The 20,293-nt window shown below is 41.2% G+C and overlaps 1 protein-coding gene across 1 annotated transcript; it reads right to left on the bottom strand.

The window, feature by feature from the left end:
* Window positions 1–7,528: 7,528 nt before the first annotated feature.
* Window positions 7,529–8,300, bottom strand: LOC5578426 (DNA-directed RNA polymerase II subunit RPB11). The gene is made up of 3 exons (XM_021846322.1): window positions 8,116–8,300; window positions 7,958–8,047; window positions 7,529–7,898 (listed from the first exon to the last, which is right to left on the bottom strand). Exons 1-3 carry the CDS (start codon window positions 8,166–8,168, stop codon window positions 7,688–7,690), a joined length of 354 nt encoding a protein of 117 aa, XP_021702014.1. The 5' UTR covers window positions 8,169–8,300; the 3' UTR covers window positions 7,529–7,687.
* Between the last annotated feature and the right edge of the window lie 11,993 nt (window positions 8,301–20,293).

Raw genomic sequence — 20,293 nt, 5'->3', positions numbered from 1 at the left:
CACAGAAGACCTGTCTCGTAACGACCATTTCGTTTCACCGTTGTGTTTTGCATGATTTCTCTTGCTCTACGGTCTGTTGTTGACTCGGGGAGTAGACTCACTGCCCCTTCCATGTCCTCGACGGTGAAATACTTCCTCATGGCATCGTGTAATTCCGCGTTTGTCAGGCCGACATGGTACCCAACAAAGGATTCCATTGGAGGGGGTGAACGTGTAGGGCCAAAGACTGTCCATCCAAGATGAGATTTTACACCAATCGGCTCATCTGCATTTCCAATGCGGGAATCCAACGGTGCAAGTAGATATGCATTGTTGAGTCCAATGAGGATCTTCGGTTGGTCGCCTATTTGGTCGGGTATTTCAACTCCTTTCAAATGACGATACTGACGAACAATTTCATCAAAATTGATGTGCTGTTTAGGTAGATACAGTCTCTCGACGGTATGTGCATTTTTCAGGTCGAAACGTTGGAAACTTTCCATTCCTGAAATCTCCAACGAAACGCATTCCGAATGCCGCTCCTCGCGAACGATGTTTCCCGTCCAGCGCAGTTTCAGTGGTTGTGACATTCCACTGGCTCGTAAGGCCCGAACTAGATCCTCGTCAATTAGAGTTAATTCAGATCCCTCGTCGAAATAGGCCATCGTGCGGACGGACTTGCTACCATTGAACAACATAACTGGTGCAATTCGAAAAATAATGGACGGGGTGGAGCTTACATGCATACAGTGGAAGCTGTTGCTCGGTGCATGATGCATAGGTGTACGAGCTGGAGCTGCTGAAACGTTTGAGTGCTCACGATGTACCAAGGGATGATGGTGGAGGCGGCAAGTGCCTACATTACAGGTAATTTTAAACTTGCACCATCCTTCATGTTCGTTAAGGCATCGCTCACATAGCTTCAGTTGTTCCATGACCTTCACACGTTCTTCAAGGTTAAGTCGCCGAAATTCTTCGCAATTTCGAATACGATGTTCCCCTTTTTGACATATTCGACAGAGAATCGCTGGTTTCGGATTGGTGTAAGACGATTCCCGTACATTTGTGTGTGCGTTCACAAATCCACGGTCCTTGCCTCTCACCTTTTCGCCCTTCGTTTTTGGATCGATGACGAGGATAACTTCACTGGCTTCAGCTACCAGTTTAGAAGTAAATTGTGCAAACGTACTGAGGGTCACTGGTTGGACGAATCGTTTGAATTGTACCCATTCTCTCTTCGTAGGCGCAGGAAGTTTGTCTACGAGCTCTTGTATGAGTACTGGATTTACAAGGTGATCCTGGAAGTTTGCTGCCACCAAATGATCACACAGTTCTTGAACGGCGAGTCCGAACGGAATGAATGTTTCTAATCGATCGGCTCTGGGCGCATCAGCTTTCTTAACCTTATTCAAAAGGGTATGGATTAGCTGCTCGGGGCGTCCGTATAACATCCGGAGTGTTTCAATTACCTGTGGCACAGCTTGCGGTAGGAGCAGCCGACTGCGAACAGATTCTAATGCAACACCTTTTAAACATTCTTGTAAGCGTACAAGATTCTCAATGTTCGAAAAGCCGCATGCTGTTGTTGAGTTCACGAAGCTGCTATAGAACAGAGGCCACTCTTCCACCTTTCCCGTAAAGATAGGAAGCTTCTTAGAAAGTATTTGGCGGGCTGCGCGCTGCGCCTTTGAAGGCCCTGCAGGCATAACCGCCTGTGGTGCATCTAGTGTGTTATCATCCTCTGAAACGTCATCGTCCTCGTCGTTCGCATTTCGTTCGGAGAAATCTTCGGCTTGTGGAAAGGTTGGAAATTTAAGATTTGTCGCACCAGGCGGCACTGCTGTTATTTCAGGATGTCGTTTGGGAGTCTCCAGCACGTACTGTTTCTTAGTGATACGCTGCTTTGAAGTTGATTTTGCTTCTGCTTCATCTGAAGCCTCGCATCCTTGCACTGTTGCGCGGATTGTTTTCTCCCCATCCTTATTCAACCAGGCCTCCACCATATGCTGGTTATCCTGTGCTACATCTACGCCGGGTAGCATACCCCCGACTGCACCTTCCAGTTCCAAGTTCGCCGAAAGAATTTCAAACTTTTCTCGCTGGAATCGCTCTCGGAGCTCACGCTGTCGATTCTGGAACTCAATTTGATCAGCTAGCTGTTTGTCTAGCAGTGCCTTCTCTTGTGCTAGCTCCTTCTCTCTCAATTCTCTTTCTTGTTGGATTTTTCGTTGAATGAACTGCTTCTCGATCTCAAGCTTCTTCTCCCTCATCTGCCTTTCCTCGTCAAGCTGTTTTTCTTTGAGTGCCAGTTCCTCTTCCATGCGACGAAACTCTAGCTGCATACGTGATTCTGACACACGGCTCGAGCTGGAAGCTACTGATTTGGCGTCGATTTCTCTTGATGGAAACGATTTCGTTGCTGGGTCGTTATCCTTTGCTGCTGCTGTGGACTTCTTAGAAGAGACGCTCTTGGAAGAAGATGCATCGTTGGACGTACCAGGTACGTTAGCAAACAGCCCTAATTGATTCGCCGTTTTTCCCTTTTGTCCTTTCTTGCCTTTCTTCCTTTTCTCCAAGCACACGGGGCAGCAGAAGGAGCGATTAGCGACTCCGGGAGACTCTTCTACGCACGTAAAGTGGTACCAAGTTGCACACGCATCGCAGGCCACCATTTCATCGTTGTCCGACTCGTTGCACTTTTTACATTGTCCGGTCATCTCGTAGTAAATATTTTGAGTAACTGTTCGGACACAGAGTGGTTACTAATTTTTGAAGCAGCGCGTTTTAGAGAATCAGCTCAAACTAAAAAGAGATTTTATTATTATCGAACTTTTGACTATTGAATACAATATGGATCATCTTACATATTTAGTTTCCAAACCCTGACTCCGAGAAAAGTGGTAGGCAACGTACGAATGAATGGTCTATACAATCTAAATAAATCGAAATTTAGCAATTAGAATCATTCAACGGCTAAATTGTGGAGGCTTACATGTGTTGTATATTGGAGTTCAACAATTCTATGGTGGTATCCGCAAGTACTTCGGGTTTAATGGCACAATTGAGGGGAGATAACCTATATTGGCAAACTACATATAAAAACAGGGCATTCTAACAACTATTTCACGAATTCAAGATTATTGAATTACCTATCGAGCTTAAAGATATTTCACCAGTTCAACGACTTATATGTACCAAATTATAATCGGGAAATTCACAAAATCAATCATATTGCACATAGGATCAAGACCACGTTATACACCATTCGATGGCTATTACGAAATCAATTGCCTTTCAATCGGACTGTCAGTCTCATCAGCGCTGACAACGTATGTAGATTAGGCAGTAGGTACGCCGACCGTTGGTAGTGGTGGTAACAGTAATTTTAGAGAAAAAAGAGACCAAAAAATGTCGAACGGAAACCATAAAAATACAATACAAAAACCAAGAAGATAAAAAAAAGTTGAATTCAGAAGATTGAACTATTCATAAGTTTTTTTTTCAGAAAATCCGGCCACAGTTTTCTACTCTATTTTATTTTTATCGGAATTACAAGTATTACTGTATGGATTTTTTCAAGTTTTTTTTACAGGAATTTAATCAGAAACTAATTCAGTTACTCAAGAATTAATTTACTGCTTCTTTACCGTCTTCGTAAGGAATTCCTCCATGAAACTAGTTCAAGATAACCTTGAGAGTTCTTCTACTTCTTCTTCTTTCTGCCGTTACGTCCCAACTGGGACAGAGCCTGCTGCTCAGCAGTGTTCTTAAGAGCACTTCCACAGTTATTAACTGAGAGCTTTCTTTGCAAAAGTTGCCATTTTCATTCGTATATCGTGTGGCAGGGTACGATGATGCTCTATACCCAGGGAAGTCAAGGAAATTTCCATTACGCAAAGATCCTGGACCGACCAGGAATCGAATCCAGACATCTTCAGCATGGCTTTGCTTTGTAGCCGCGGACTCTAACCACTCGGCTGAGGAAGGCTAAGACAGAGTTCAACCTGGATGAATTTTATATATTTTTTTAAGTAGAGAAAAGTAGGGCAGTTTGGTCACCTGAAGAGGAATCTTCGGATTTCCAACAATTATTAAATCATTACACTAGATCAGTATGATTTCCGTTGTCTTATAAAGTTCACGAATGAATGATTCTTTAAAATTTGAGCCCCCCTTTTTTAGTTGTGGAATTAGTTCATGTAATCTAAAAATTCAGTTATTTTTTTTTTTCACTATACATGAAAGTTATTTCTATTTGTAAACATTCCATGCAAAAAGATTACATTAAAAAAAAACATTTTAACAGTTAAACATGATCATTCTAAAATGATGAAATTTGATAGAGCCATTCGGGGCAATATAGGCAGTTTTTTCGAACTTCATTTATTTATTTTTCTTTGAGTTTAGAACACTGACTTATAGCATGCCTATACCTTCATTTTTTTATCAGGTTTAGAGTTGCGTGCTACAGTCACCCCACAGTTATGGATAGCACACAGATATGGATCAGAGTTGGATTAAAACTGGAATATCTCGTCAAATAGAGTTGCAATTACACAGATCACATTTTACCTACGTGAACTATAAATCTGTACATCATCGCAATCAATTATAACATGCTCTGGCATTTTTTTTCCGTCCGTAGGAAATAAAATGTCAACCGTATTCCCAGAAGCGTTGATTCATAACTGTGGGGCATTGAAACCCATACCACAGTTATGAATCAAAGATAAGACGATTCCGAAACAAACGCCAAAACGTATGCTTTCACTAGCACACCATTCGTTTACCCCGCAGGTAATTTGCTGTTATAGTGCTTTGATCCATAATATGAGTCGATTTGATCCACAATAGGGATTCTCCGCTCCCACTGATCCACATCTGTGGGGTGGACATCGTTTGGAATTTCTATCGAATTCGACACTTTTTCGTAAATAATCGGGAATTTTGAGATGTATTCTTAAAAACAACTATATTCTGCAGTGTCAGGAAGGTAATTTTGTTTTGTACATTGTCACCATGTTTTTTAATCACATTTTGTTCTGAAAAATGACCCTTAGCTGATCCATAACTGTGGGGTGACTGTACTTCAAATGCAATTTTAAACCTTTATGCAGTTTTCAAGGGGTGTTCATTCCACCCCATGGACCAATGCACGAGTTCACTAATTTGACGTTTGAGCGGTGCCGAATTCACTTGTTGCCACGGTCACGTAAATAACACGGCCCCGCTTAAACGTCAAATAATGAACTCGTGCATCGGTCCATGGTCCATGGACCGATGCACGAGTTCACTAATTTGACGTTTGGGCGCTGCCGAATTCACTAGTTTCCATGGTCACATAAATAACACGGCACCGCTAAAACGTCAAATAATGAATCCGTGCATAGGTCCATTGGTGAAACCGCCTCAACTACCCCTACTATGAATAACTGATAACATCCGTAAGGAACCTACTGGGGATTTTTTTTACTTCCGTACGAGTTTGGGCCGAAGGGTCTCAGATTTTCATGAAACTTTTTCCACAGGCAGGACTCATCAATATATGAATAAAAAAAATTGAGTAAAATTCAGGGTCGCTTATTTTCCCGGAAAACTTGGAGTTGGAGTTTAAGTCTGACACTACTTACTTTGAAAAATCATAACTCAAGAACGAAGCATCGTAGAAACAAAGTTTTTTTTTTATGAAAATGAAAGCAAATTTTCTCAGCAATAAAAAAAATATATTAACTGGAAAAGGTTTTCCACAAAGTTTTCCACCGTTGAGAAAATTCGTAAAAAAAAGCTGGAAAAACTATGCTTCAACTCGTGGAAAATTTTCAAAAAAATATTTTTGAGAAGATAATTTCATAAGCTTTAATCGCTGAAATTTTAGAAATATACTTTTTTTCGTTTTGGAGTTATGGCCAATTTTGTGGAAAATGACCATATAAGCCTTTTCTTTGAAAACCCATATTTCAATCGAAGCATCGGAAAAACAAAGATTTTTTATCAAAGCAATTACAAATTTTCTAAAACATCTGAAAAAACGATATGGGATTGGTTTTAATGAAGTATAAGTCGGAATTGATGATATTTTTCATGAAAAATTACACCGCTAAGAAAAACTGAAAAAAAACTGTTTCTGCCTCAATTTTTCATTACACTGAAAAGGGATTCTTTCTTTTCTATGGAACACATAAGATTATTATTATATTTTTTAATTTTATTCATTCAATTATTCAGTATATAACTTACATTTTCATCTTAATTTAATACTATCTATTTTTTTCAACCGGGAAGATTGTCTTTGGTTGCTAACACCACAAGATTTTCGTTTCTTTGCATTATTAAGAACGAAGCATGCTGTATTTTCTTGATTTTCATGTGCATCTGAGAAATCACTAGCAAAAATGCTTCGTTCGTCTTTTGGTATAAATGAATGATATTTTTTTGTTCCAGGAATTGGAACAAGGTTAGAAAATCTTTCCTGAAGAAATTTTTCAGCCTCTGAATAGTCATTTTCAGTTGCATAGATAAATTCCCAGTCTTTTTTAAATTGGTCTTTCACCTTTTGCGACACAGCCCAGTCGAAAAATTGTTGGCGTTATTTATTTCTGCTGACTTTCTAATACTAGCATCTCTAGCCATTCGCTTAATGTCAAATTTCAAAAATGCATGCAACCATGAAAATGATTTTAAAATTAAAGCAGAATGCCACTTTTTCCCAACCTCACATGGAAAAGGTCCTTGTGATGGTATCGGTGGCAGCAAAATTTTTTTATAGACTTACATTAGAACAGAGGTCAAGTTTCTTAAAAGAGAACTGCTACCAGCCCTAAAATTGATTGTTTTGACAAATTGAAATTTGTTTGAATTCCAGATTAATTTCCCAAAATCAGTTTTTCAGATTTCAAATGTCGAATCATTTTTAAAATCGTTTATGAATATATGTATTACTGGTAAAATATAATTCATAAAAATCAATCATGCCTTGGGAAGTCGATCAAATTATTTATTTCTTCTTTTTTTTCGACGTTACGTCTCAACTGAGACAGAGCCTGCTTCTTATGAACACTATCACAATTATCAACTGATACTCTATGTCCTAGGAAGTCGAGAAAATTCACAACCCGAAAAGATTCTTGACCGATGGGAATCGAACCTACGACCTTCAGCTTGGTCTTGCTGAATAGCTGCGTATTTACCGCTACGGCTATCTGGGCCCCAAAATCAAATATATAACAAAAATTAACCCAAAATATCTATCAAATGTGTAAGACTTTAAAGAGTTTTGAAGACAAAAGAAAATGAAATATTTGCAAAACTTAATACCAGACAAATCTCCAATAATGCTCATAGAAAAATCAGATTTTAAGAAAATCTGTACAATACAATATGGCAATTTTCATCAGAAATTGCCATTTTTCATAAATCGCTCTGGTGGAACCATATCTTTCATTCTAGAGTCGAGTACCTTGACTTTTCGGACATTGGTTTTTTTCTGGGACACCCTTATCCTTGAACAAAACGTGAAGTCATCACTCTGTAAGAAAAAACCAACAAAATCTTTCCCTTTTCACTTGTCTCCTTCTTTGTTACACATAATAAAATAGGTACCTACTAGTAAAGCATCAAATTGTCGCAGTTTAGATAGGGATCAAATAGAAAAATACTTTAAAAATTACAAACCCCTCCTCCTAGTTCTTCTTCCGGAAAGAAACCTCCCTTAGTCGCCGCCCTCCTTTTTGTCCTTGTACGCTTCCTTGAAACGTTCCTCAAACAGGGACAACTCCGACAGCAGATCGGTGATGGCATTCATGAACGCCTCCTGGGGAGAGTAGTCCGAGGTGGTCTGAATCCGGATGACGAACTTGTGCTCCAGCGGATGGGGCAGCTTGTAGCCGGCGAACAGCACGTTCGGATCCTTCAGGAGTTGGCTGGCGGGAAAGATAAGATGTTCAAAACCATTTCTTCTTAAAGGAATTTGGAGTCATACTTGCGGATCATGTTTCCCAGGGTGTGATCCTCCTTGTTGACGGTGAAGATTGCGGCGTTCGGAACTTTTGTGTCCAGCTCTTTGATGATCCTGTTGGGAAGTAGTTGACCGTTGTTAGCTTGATCATTTTATAGCGATATTTCAAGGTAGGTACTTACTTTTTTTCGCCCTCGTAGAGCAGGAACGATTCGAAGGTTGGTGGTGCGTTCATTTTGTGGGGTTTTTATCTAAACTAGCGTTGATTTCTACAAATTTTTAATGATTTTAACTCTCCGCGTTATTGCGATCCGCTTGGGGCCGCTGCTGCGTTTTATTTTGCTCTTTCGGTCGCGAAAGTGGCATGTTGAGCTGTCAAAAAGAGAAGAGAGCGTTCAATGCTGGCCGACAGAGATGCTAGTCGTGTCAATTTGTGTTTGCAAGTGTAAGTACAGCTAGCACGCAATTTTGCAGCTGCGTGAAATTCGAGATTAAATTCAACATATAAAATGTATTTCCTTCATTTTCCATACAGAGATCACTTTTAGGATATATTGGATGGAATTATAAATTATGCTGAGTTATTCACAAATTTCTATTAAATTATAGTTCATTCTTCCTTTACGCGACCTTTTATGACAGTTTTGTGCAACATTGAGGCATTTCTACAGCAATTCATTTCTGAAGGCCCAAACGCAATGATAGCGGAACGGCAACGGAAAGCGTCACTATTTGCGCTGCAGAAGAACAGCGGGAGAATAAAAGCGAGAACTAATGACACGCATCATTGATCTATGCGCCACCAGAGTAAAATCCATAACATTGGTATTACACCGCAACTTAAACCGCAGCATTTTTTTTTTTTTATTTCGTCACGATAACAATACTCCTCTCGCCCTAAAACGTGTTTGTTTATTTTGCTCGATAAGTAGACGATTTGACGGTTCAATAATAAGACTTGGTTTCAGTCTTCGCACAACTCTGTATTCATATACTTTGACCGAAACAATAGACCATTTCCGTGATTTTTTTTTTATTGGCTTATATGCTTTCTGTCAATTTACTGAACAAACTTTCTTAAGGAACCGATATGTTTTGGAGCCTTTAACTGTTAGAAAACAATGAAAAACTTGCGGCACGTTAGTTCACCCCTCGGTCCCCTACAATTTGTTTCACCTCGAAAAAATGCAGACCCCCTTTTCCCCTATGGTTTTGTCACCACGTTGTGGTGAATTTACGATCAGCTGGCATGACCAGATGATTTTTGTTTATGTTTTCATTCATCATAATGGGTTCCGTTGCGGTTTCGCTTCCTCCTTCCATCACGGCTCCTGAAGTCTCCGTAATCACCGCGGAAACCACCTTCATCGCTTCGGCCGGTTATGACCGCACCCGGCGAACACAACACGGTTCTGTAACGCAAGGATTGTAGTCGACAGATGCCTGATCTCTCTGCTTTGTGCCGACGAGGATTGAAGGGATTGAATATGTCGGAAGATTCCCGCCTAGAGGCAGCAACAGCCGCACAAAATTTCCTTACATCACGGTCAGTTTGAGCGCGCACCTGATTTGACGTTTGCAAATGTAAACAAGCATCCCAATGCAGGGGTGGAATCGAAAAACTGTTGCAAAATCACCACGCTGATACCCATAGGGTTGAACAAACTGTGCCGCATCTCGAATTATTTTTCAAAATGTGGTGAGTATCCATGTTTTCAAAATTTTTTAAGAAAATCAGGAGTGCATATAAACAAAATCTGAAAGCGTTAATATTCATTAAAAATGATTGTCTTTCGATGAAAAATACAAAAACTGAGAGTTAGATCTGACGGAAATGGTCTATTATACTCCTATTTTGCTTAGTGTGCATACACGGGAAGAATCATTGTATTATAATTTTTATGTCATAGGTGACTTTAATGCCAAACATTAGTCATGGAATATTTTACAAAGTAATTCCAACGGCAGAATTTTATTTGATGGGTGCTCTTCAGGATATTTCTCAATTCAATACCCTGATAGCCCTACATGTTTTGCCTATTCTAGAAAACCATCTACACGATTGATTTTGTATTAACCGACTCTAGTCATCTTTGTAGCCAATTAGTTATTCATGCTGATTTTGATTATGATCATGTATCTGTTACGTTTCCAATATCCCATGAAGCGATTCTATCAGCTCCACTTTCAATTATTTACGAGCCGACTGGAATATGTATACAGCGGGGATTTGCTGGTTGGAACTCGACTGCCTTCCATCTAACGAATCCGACCCGTTAGTTGGAACGACTGACAGCTGTGTCGTAATCGGCGGACCCCGATTCGGTAGGTGCCCTGACGAACTTGTGACTCTCCATTGCGATGACAATCCTTCAAAACGAACCGACCGAAACAAGAATGGGTTGCGCGAGCAATCGCACCACTCTTCTGCTCTTCGCTGCTGTCGGAGAAGTCTCGATCCGATTCCAGTGATGACCCGATCGCTTTGCCGTCCGTGATACGAATGAGCTGCGCGAGCGATCGCACCTCTCTTTTGCTGTTCTTCGCTGCTGTCGGGGAAGTCTCAACCCGATTCCGATGGTGACCCGTTCGCTTTGCCGTCCGTGATACGAATGAGCTGCGCGAGCGATCGCACCTCTCTTTTGCTGTTCTTCGCTGCTGTCGGGGAAGTCTCAACCCGATTCCGATGGTGACCCGTTCGCTTTGCCGTCCGTGATACGAATGAGCTGCGCGAGCGATCGCACCTCTCTTTTGCTGTTCTTCGCTGCTGTCGGGGAAGTCTCAACCCGATTCCGATGGTGACCCGTTCGCTTTGCCGTCCGTGATACGAATGAGCTGCGCGAGCGATCGCACCTCTCTTTTGCTGTTCTTCGCTGCTGTCGGGGAAGTCTCAACCCGATTCCGATGGTGACCCGTTCGCTTTGCCGTCCGTGATACGAATGAGCTGCGCGAGCGATCGCACCCCTCTTTTGCTGTTCTTCGCTGCTGTCGGGGAAGTCTCAACCCGATTCCGATGGTGACCCGTTCGCTTTGCCGTCCGTGATACGAATGAGCTGCGCGAGCGATCGCACCTCTCTTTTGCTGTTCTTCGCTGCTGTCGGGGAAGTCTCAACCCGATTCCGATGGTGACCCGTTCGCTTTGCCGTCCGTGATACGAATGAGCTGCGCGAGCGATCGCACCTCTCTTTTGCTGTTCTTCGCTGCTGTCGGGGAAGTCTCAACCCGATTCCGATGGTGACCCGTTCGCTTTGCCGTCCGTGATACGAATGAGGTGTGAATGCAATGGTGTCACTGTTTTATTCCATTGCTTTGTTCGTTGGCAGGGAAACCTCAACGCGAATTTTGCCTCTGCTATTCACGTTCTCGAGCAGAGTAAGCCACACCTCTTTTACAACGAAGTGGATAATTCGCAAAAAGGCCAGACCCTACTGTATGGGATATGTGAATCAGCTATTTTTAAATAATATCAAACTACTAATTTAAAAGCAAGTTATTTTTTAACAGTTTTATTGTTCATATTTTTCTTTATTCTCTACAATACTTCCATCCTGTACTCTCTTGATGTAGGAAAAAAACAAAGAAAAGTATTTTTATTTTTTGTTAATATTGATACATTTTGATAATTTCAATTCATTTTGTTGCATTTTGAACAGCTATGTATGTTTATTCAAATATGCTGTAAAGTACCATATCCTTAAACCGATTTGGTTTTCTTGTCGCCCGTTTTGGCCGTCCATTGATTTCTCCGTCGTTATCGTGTACGTCATAAAGCTCGATTCCAATATCGTTTCCCTGAGTTTCTGCTTTTGAGTGGGAAGTATTTCGATCATCTTTATTGCTTGTTTGCTCATCTTGTTCTTGAAGACAAAGTGGAACTTTCTTGACATCCTGCACGTTGCGAGAGTATTGGACTCCTCTTTCACTTCGAACGACAACTTTTGCTCCTTCTCTGGCGATTACGCAAAACCTCTCTGCCGTGAACTCCGGATCCGATTTCTGCCTCTTTTGAATTGCAACCAAAACCGTATCTCCTACCTGAATGTCCGAATCCTTAGCTCCTCTTTGTTTGTCTGCATATACCTTGCTTTTGAGTTTAGAAACGGCATCCTTTTCCTTTATGTCCGTCCGATCCAACATTTCTGGAGAGCTAGAATCCCAAAGGCTAGGAAAAGTTCCTCGGAATTTCCATCCGACCAGTAATTCAAATGGAGTAACGCCGAGGCGCGATAACGGACGCACTTTATTATGTGCATGGACATATTTTTCCAGTGCCGTTCTCCAATTCATGTTATCCAACTTGGCTGCGGATAACGCATGCTTAATCCCAGCATTCTGCCGTTCCACTGCCCCATTCGATTGAGCGCTCAAGGGTATGGATTTGCGAATTTTTATGCCTCGATCTTCCCACATCTTAACAAACTTGTCACTCTGAAATGGGGGTCCGTTATCGCTCTGTATAGCTAGAGGATAACCCCAAATTTCAAAGATCTTCAACAGAGCTGAATTAGTTGATTCGGCGTCGATATGTTTCATCTCGATGACGTGAATATACCTATAAACAGATAAAAACATTCAATCAAAGTGAACGACAAACATATGGTTCACGTACCTTGAATACGTGTCCACTACCACCAAAAATTCTCCATGACCTAAATCCTTATCCGTGAAAAAATCAATTTGTAGGATTTCCCACGGTCCTTGAGGCAGCTCTCTAGTCGTGAGTGGAAGTGGCGCATTCTTTCTCGACAGCCTCAGACATGTTTCACATTTGTCAACATACGCTTGAACCTCCTTATTCATGCTGGGCCACCAGAAATGATTTCGCAGAATTCTTTTCATAGATGAAACTCCTAGGTGACCCTGGTGCGCAAGCTCCATTGCTTTCATTCTCAACTTAGTTGGCAGTATAGCACGATCCTCTTTGAAAATGAGAGCTCCTAGTACTCGCATATATTTTGCGTGGCACTCATAGGCTCTATAATCCGCATTCCAGGATCCAGATTTCAGGGCTTCCCGAATATCATTCTGTTCTTTATCGATCTCGGCTTCTATTTCAATTTCGTTCCAATTCAACTCCATATTACCAGCATCAAGACTAAATAACAAATGGTCTTCTGCCGAATCATCGAAAGATTTTGCTGATTTATCCTCTTGCACTAATCGAGATAACGTGTCTGCAATATTCATGTCGCCTGGGACACTTTCGACTGTAAAATCGAAGGGCTGCAGCCTGAGCGCCCATGCCTCTGCTCGCGAAACGGCTCTTTTACCAATTCGGTGTAGGCCACCAAAGATAAATTCGTTCGATTTGGCGTCAGTCCTGATCTTGAATGTTTGACTCATCAAATAACTAGAGAACCTTTCTACCCCCCATACCATGGCCAGTGCCTCTTTTTGAGTATGTGGGTATTTTTGTTCAGCTGCAGATAGTGATTTGGAAGCACACGCAATTACCCTTGGTTGAGACTGAGAATCAAATTGAACTAGAACAGCCCCTAAGCCTTGGGGGGAAGCATCCACATATAGCTCTGTTTCGTCTGACTGATTGTAATATCCCAAAGTTTTTATCTTCGTCCAGGCTTCGTTTTTTAAGTAATCGAATTCATTTTCCAGCTCTTCAGTCCAGTAGAATCGTTCAGCTCTCGATAGTTCTCTCAACCGCCACGTCTTCTCTGCTCTGTTAGGAATAAATCTATCGATGAAGTTTATCAATCCTAAGAAACTTCTCACTTCATCTTGATTTTTTGGTACGCGGAACTGCTGGATGGCTTTAATCTTCTCTTCTTCTACGCTCCAACCGCTGGCTGACAAATTGAATCCCAAAAACGTCACTTCCTGTTTTTGCAGAAAACATTTGCTCTCATTGATCATTACATTATGATCTTCAAGCCGTTTCATAACCTCCGCTAGGTTTCTGTCGTGTTCATCAATTGTAGCGCCAAACACTAAAACATCGTCCTGGTAGTTAACAGTGCCTTTGCATCCCGCTAAGATAACCGACTGCATTATCTCTTGAAATATATCTGGAGCGTTGCAAAGACCGAATGGAAGACGCCGACATCTGTATAGTGCTTCGCCGGAGAAAAAGTTCGTTAAATGACGACAGCGTTCGTCAAGAACGACATGGAAGAACGCATGTTTTAAATCCAATGTAGAAAACCATTTTGCGCCGTGTAGCTCCATAATAATTGATTCTAGTGTCGGCATTTTGAATGGCGTACGATAAATGCATTTGTTTGGACCTCTTAAGTCGACGACCAGGCGAATGTCATTTTTCCCTTTTGGCACTACTAGCAACGAGGAACAGAAAGATCTGTCCATGTCTTCAGTTACTGGTTCGATAATTCCGTATGCCAAAAGCTCGTCCAACTTTTGCTGTGCCAATCTTTTAAATCCTGCAGGGATATGCGTATATACATTTCTAGCTGGAGGCAAATCCTTGTTATAATGTAGTAGAACTGGGGGAACGTTGAACTTCGGAAATTCTTTGGCAAGTGGAATTGTCACGCTACTAACCATTGCGAGCTCACATTGTCAGACGCTTCCTGTTTCACTTATTGGTACTCGCAGTCCCACATCCAGAAGGCTGTATCGAGCTGCTGTGTTGAAACTTAACAAGGACCGTGTCTCCTCTATAACATAGAACTTTTCCAACATAACCGGCCTATCTTTCGAAACATACAGCTTTGCCAAAAAAGTTGCTATTACTTTGATTTCTCCAGGTGAAGCATAGGCATGCAGTTTCTTATCCGATATCTCGCTTAATTCGTGCAACTTGTTCATAGTGGACTCGTTCTGAAGCATTTTGTCCCATATCTTCCTTGCGATTGTATTAACTTGTGCTCCAGAGTCAATGAAGAAAATGACTCGCGCTCCAGCAACATAGCCGACAACATATGCATCTTCTTCTGTAAGCGGATTCCATGCAGGAACACTACATATCAACTTATTAGTACTTTGGCTGATTATGCTAGACTCAAATTTGTCGTTCGTGGTCTGAAAACGAACAAATTATAAAAATTGCGACACATTATACAACTTAGTAGTCTTATCTCACATTTAAAACCAAATAAGTGCAGAAAATTCATAATGCCAATTTAGACTGTTTTGTTGGTAAATGAGGCATGCAAAACTTATGCAACGGTTATCCCGATTAACCAGCGTTACATTTTTTTTATTGTTCTTTGTCCAATAATGGCGATCGCCGAAGATTGAAAACAAATCGCTATTGAAAATCATGAACTGGTTGACCGGAATACCTTGGGTGAAAACCTGCCGCAAATAATATTTTCCATCTCCTTCGATTTGTCTCCGCTCATACTACACACGGAACAATATTCGAACCTAATATTTCACTTGATGGAGACCTCAAATAAACTCCCAACTACAAACAACGCTTCCGAATGATAAATTGAGCCAACCGAGAACCCGTATCAAGAATTTCTTCACCCAATAATTAAAACTTTTTTTTTTCCGTTTGAGTTTATCGATTTAATTAATTATTTTTATTTAAATTCAACATTACATCAAATCGTCATTATGCCAAACAAATTCAGTCCAAATGTGAGATAAAACGCTAAAAATCTTATCTACTATTATTCTACCTTCACAAAGTCTTGCGCTGCCTCTTCCTTGTCTTCGCCGTTTTGAGTAATCGCTGCAAGCTTCGGTCTTGGTTCATCTTCATCCGCTCCACTGCGTGCACGCTTTTGACCAATCCCTTGACGAGCCACAACTGAACAGGTGCGAGCTAGATGACCTCGCCGGTTACAATTGTGGCATACTTTATCCAGGTTGGGACATTCTGCGGGGCCATGATACATACTGGCGCATCGCCAACAGGAGCTTCTAGACGAACCCTGATGGTGAGATTGTGCCCGCTGGTATATTGCTTTGCCTCTTTGATTGCCACGGAATCGTGTTGTTGCTCCACGCCGGAATTGGGATTGTCGAACTGAATCTTGCGACACCATCGCTACTGCTGCCGTGTTGTGGCGATTTAGCTTCTGGTATTCCTCCTCATTGGAAACCTCCATCTCACGATCCCTGACTAACGCAATCAAGCTATTCATGTCACCTTGGTTGACCCAATTACGATGAGCCAGAACACGTACTCGCTTGTCGCTTGATCCCTTGACAAGAGTTCGCGCAATAGCCTCCATTTCTTCGTCACCTTTGTAGTCGCATAGTTTCGCGGCAGCTGCAACTCGCCGAACAAAGGCAACGTTCGATTCTCCTTTGATTTGGACAGTATTCATCAGCTTGCCGCGTTGCCCAATGATATAGGTCCTCGATCCAAAATATCGATCCAGCCGGGCGATTGCATTGGAAAACGGATGAGTTCGTTCTTCCGGCATGTCTGTTGTAGAAGATGTTCCTCGCATTACCTCCAAAAGTTGCGCCCCGGCTTTGATCTTGAAGATATCCATTTTTGCCTGTTCGTCAGTGGCGTGAACCAGGTTGAAAGATGCCGAGATTATCTCCTTCCAGTGCTCGTATGCTTTTTTGTCCACATCATTCTCGCCCTCCGACGGCTTGCATTCCGGGATGTTCAACGAGCCAAGAGACATATGGTTCATTGTTACCATCAGAGACTCGTTTTCTGATTTCGGATGATCATTGGAATCCTCACTGGGGCTTGATAGATCGATTCCTTTATCACCGATTTCCTTTTCTCGAAGTAACTGGTCTCTTTCAGCCCGTGCAAGAACCAATTCGGTTTTGAGCGCTATCAGTTCCTCCATAAGCTTCCTTCTCGAAATCTTCTTTGATTTAGAGTTTGTTCTGAAACAAGAAAGAGCAGAATATCCTCATTATCCACATTGCATATCAAATCAGGAAACTGCCTCGACTACAGTTCCGATTATTCTCTTTCTTATGTTCATACTAACAGTACTGCCTCGACTACAGACCTATTAAATCAATCAACAATTCAGACACTCTGCCTCGACTATCAGAGGTCAATTAACCGGATTCTGCCTCGACTACAGTTCCAGTTTACTTCATAGTAACAATAGCTTTGGATCTTTGTTGCTTACCTCTCCTGATCGCTAGTGGTTCTCGAACCTTCTGCGCCATTGTCGTAATCGGCGGACCCCGATTCGGTAGGTGCCCTGACGAACTTGTGACTCTCCATTGCGATGACAATCCTTCAAAACGAACCGACCGAAACAAGAATGGGTTGCGCGAGCAATCGCACCACTCTTCTGCTCTTCGCTGCTGTCGGAGAAGTCTCGATCCGATTCCAGTGATGACCCGATCGCTTTGCCGTCCGTGATACGAATGAGCTGCGCGAGCGATCGCACCTCTCTTTTGCTGTTCTTCGCTGCTGTCGGGGAAGTCTCAACCCGATTCCGATGGTGACCCGTTCGCTTTGCCGTCCGTGATACGAATGAGCTGCGCGAGCGATCGCACCTCTCTTTTGCTGTTCTTCGCTGCTGTCGGGGAAGTCTCAACCCGATTCCGATGGTGACCCGTTCGCTTTGCCGTCCGTGATACGAATGAGGTGTGAATGCAATGGTGTCACTGTTTTATTCCATTGCTTTGTTCGTTGGCAGGGAAACCTCAACGCGAATTTTGCCTCTGCTATTCACGTTCTCGAGCAGAGTAAGCCACACCTCTTTTACAACGAAGTGGATAATTCGCAAAAAGGCCAGACCCTACTGTATGGGATATGTGAATCAGCTATTTTTAAATAATATCAAACTACTAATTTAAAAGCAAGTTATTTTTTAACAGTTTTATTGTTCATATTTTTCTTTATTCTCTACAAGCTGGTGAAAATGCTCCAGACTAACGCATCTGGAGCGCAAATCGTCACGAAGCGCACATATACATACACGTTTGTTCTATATATGGAGACTTCAATGCGACGGTAGTCAGACGTCAAAGTCAGTTTGACATCTTCTTCTGACATTCGAGTGCTTTTTAGTTGGCATGTTTTCCAACCAGCGAACATTCAACCATCGAGTCATTCCATGTAGCGGACCCCCAACGAGCGAATTCCCACTGTATACAGCCAATTCAGATTACCGACCCCAGTTAAATTTTACTGGGTTTTGGAACTACGGATTTTTCGGTAATTTTATGATTACCGAAAAAACCCAGTAAACCAAAATGTGTTTTGATTGATGGAAATTATTGACTTAGTCAGTAAAATTGTAGAGCGTTTTTACTGGCTTTCTAGTTTCCCATGCTTCACGCTTTGCTCCTCCGGATTCTGTTTTTTTAATCATTGCAAATAAAAACCCAATTGACATGGACATGTCCCTTATTAAGCATTTTTCGTGACAATAAACATCTACGGTATGCTCATATCTCAGGGGAAGTAATCGAAAAATGTGTGACAAATTAATTATTGTTTGGTTGGTTTGCATACAATGATGCAGATGAATTCACCTCTTGAGTGGAAACCAACCGAATTTACCAACGTAAGCAGTTAAAATCGTGCTGAGCCTTTTTGGTTGCTCAAAATAGTTGAGTTTGTCACTAAATTTCGATTACTTACCACGGAAAGCGCAAAATAGGTGCAGGAAAAGATTGGCGCAGGATGATTCTTAACAGCAGAAGATTCTCATTTGACACATTCCCGCATGCGCATCAGTTTGTTTTGATTTGATTTTGACGACAAGTCAGTTAAAAACATCATCTACTAAATAGTCGGTAATTGTTTTTACTGACTTTTCGGCCTGTTCGGTAATGTTGCAAAATTGGGTCTGACAGCTACCGTAGTTCAGTAAAAAGTAAAAATTATTACTGAACCTCAGAAGTTTTCAATCAAAAAGCTGAAAGTTCGGTATTTTTTATGATTTACAATTCGTACCCAGTATAAACAATTACCGAACAAGCAAATCGTGATTGCACACTCAATCACGATTTGCTTGTTCGGTAATTTTTTATACTGGGTACGAGTTGTAAATCATAATAAATACCGAACTTTCAGCTTTTTGATTGAAAACTTCTGAGGTTCAGTAATAATTTTTACTTTTTACTGAACTACGGTTGCTGTCAGACCCAATTTTCCAGCATTACCGAACAGGCCGAAAAGTCAGTAAAAACAATTACCGACTATTCAGTAGTTGATGTTTTTTACTGACTTTTCGTCAAAATAAAATCAAAACAAACTTATGCGCATGCGGGGAAGTGTCAAATGAGAATCTCCTGCTGTAAAATCGTCCGGCGCCGGGAGACACGGATATGGCAACCAATCTTTTCCTGCACTTATTTTGCGCTTTCTTGTGGTAAGTAGTCGAAATTTAGTGAGAAACTCAACCATTTTAAGCAACCAAAAAGGCTCAGGACTGCTTACGTTGGTAAATTCGGTTGGTTTACTTACAAGAGGTAAATTCATCTGCATCATTGAGTTTGCCTCTTGTATGCAATCCATCCAAATAAAGATTTTGTCACACATTTTTCCATTACTTCCACTGAGATATGAGCATACCGTAGATGTTTATTCGTACGAAAAATGCATGCCGATGTCCATGTTCATGTCGATTGGGTTTTAATTTGTATTGATTTCTGAAAAAAAAAACAGTATCCGGAAAAGCAAAGCATGGAGCATGGGAAACTGGAAAGCCAGTAAAAATGCTCTACAATTTTACTGACTAAGTCAGTAATTTGCATCAATCAAAACATATTTTGGTTTACTGGGTTTTTTCAGTAATCATAAAAATTACCGAAAAAACCGTAGTTCCAAAACCCAGTAAAATTTAACTGGGGTCGGTAATCTGAATTGGCTGTGTGAGTGTGTATGAAACGTATGGTGACTCTAATCTTGATTAGCGTTGGGCAAATTTGTTCAGAACATCGATGTTACTGAATCGATTCACATTTGAACTGCCGAATCGATTCACCGATTTAATCGAATCCTTTGAATCGATGTTTTCGAATCGATTCGAATCGGATGAAAATTTACATTTATAAAGCTTGAAATGAAACCAAATGCATTTGCATTCGATTTCAACATCTTTCAATCAAATCAGTTTCGAAAATCAATCGAACAGATTTACTACTTCAAGATAAGTTCAAAATATGGTTCCTTTTCCACAAACTCATCAAGAAATATTTCATAATTTCAACAAAATGAATCGAATCAAAAAATCGAATGAAGAGAATCGATTCACCCGATTTTAGGTGCTCCAAACATCGATTCAAAAAATCGATTAATCGGAAAGCAAACATCGATTTTCGGAACATCGATTCAAAATCGCCCAACGCTAATCTTGATGTTAACATTTCTTTACAAACAAAACTTGATATTGACAATGGCTTTGTTCACAAATTTCATAACGCTAAAAATGGCCATTTTCGACACCCACCCACCCCCTCGTAACGCTTTTTGTATGAATATTTCACAAA

Source organism: Aedes aegypti, chromosome 2 (genome assembly GCF_002204515.2).
Source record: "Aedes aegypti strain LVP_AGWG chromosome 2, AaegL5.0 Primary Assembly, whole genome shotgun sequence".
Lineage (NCBI taxonomy): Eukaryota > Metazoa > Arthropoda > Insecta > Diptera > Culicidae > Aedes > Aedes aegypti.
Note: the sequence above shows the minus strand (reverse complement) of the source record. Positions and strands in the feature narration are given on the sequence as shown.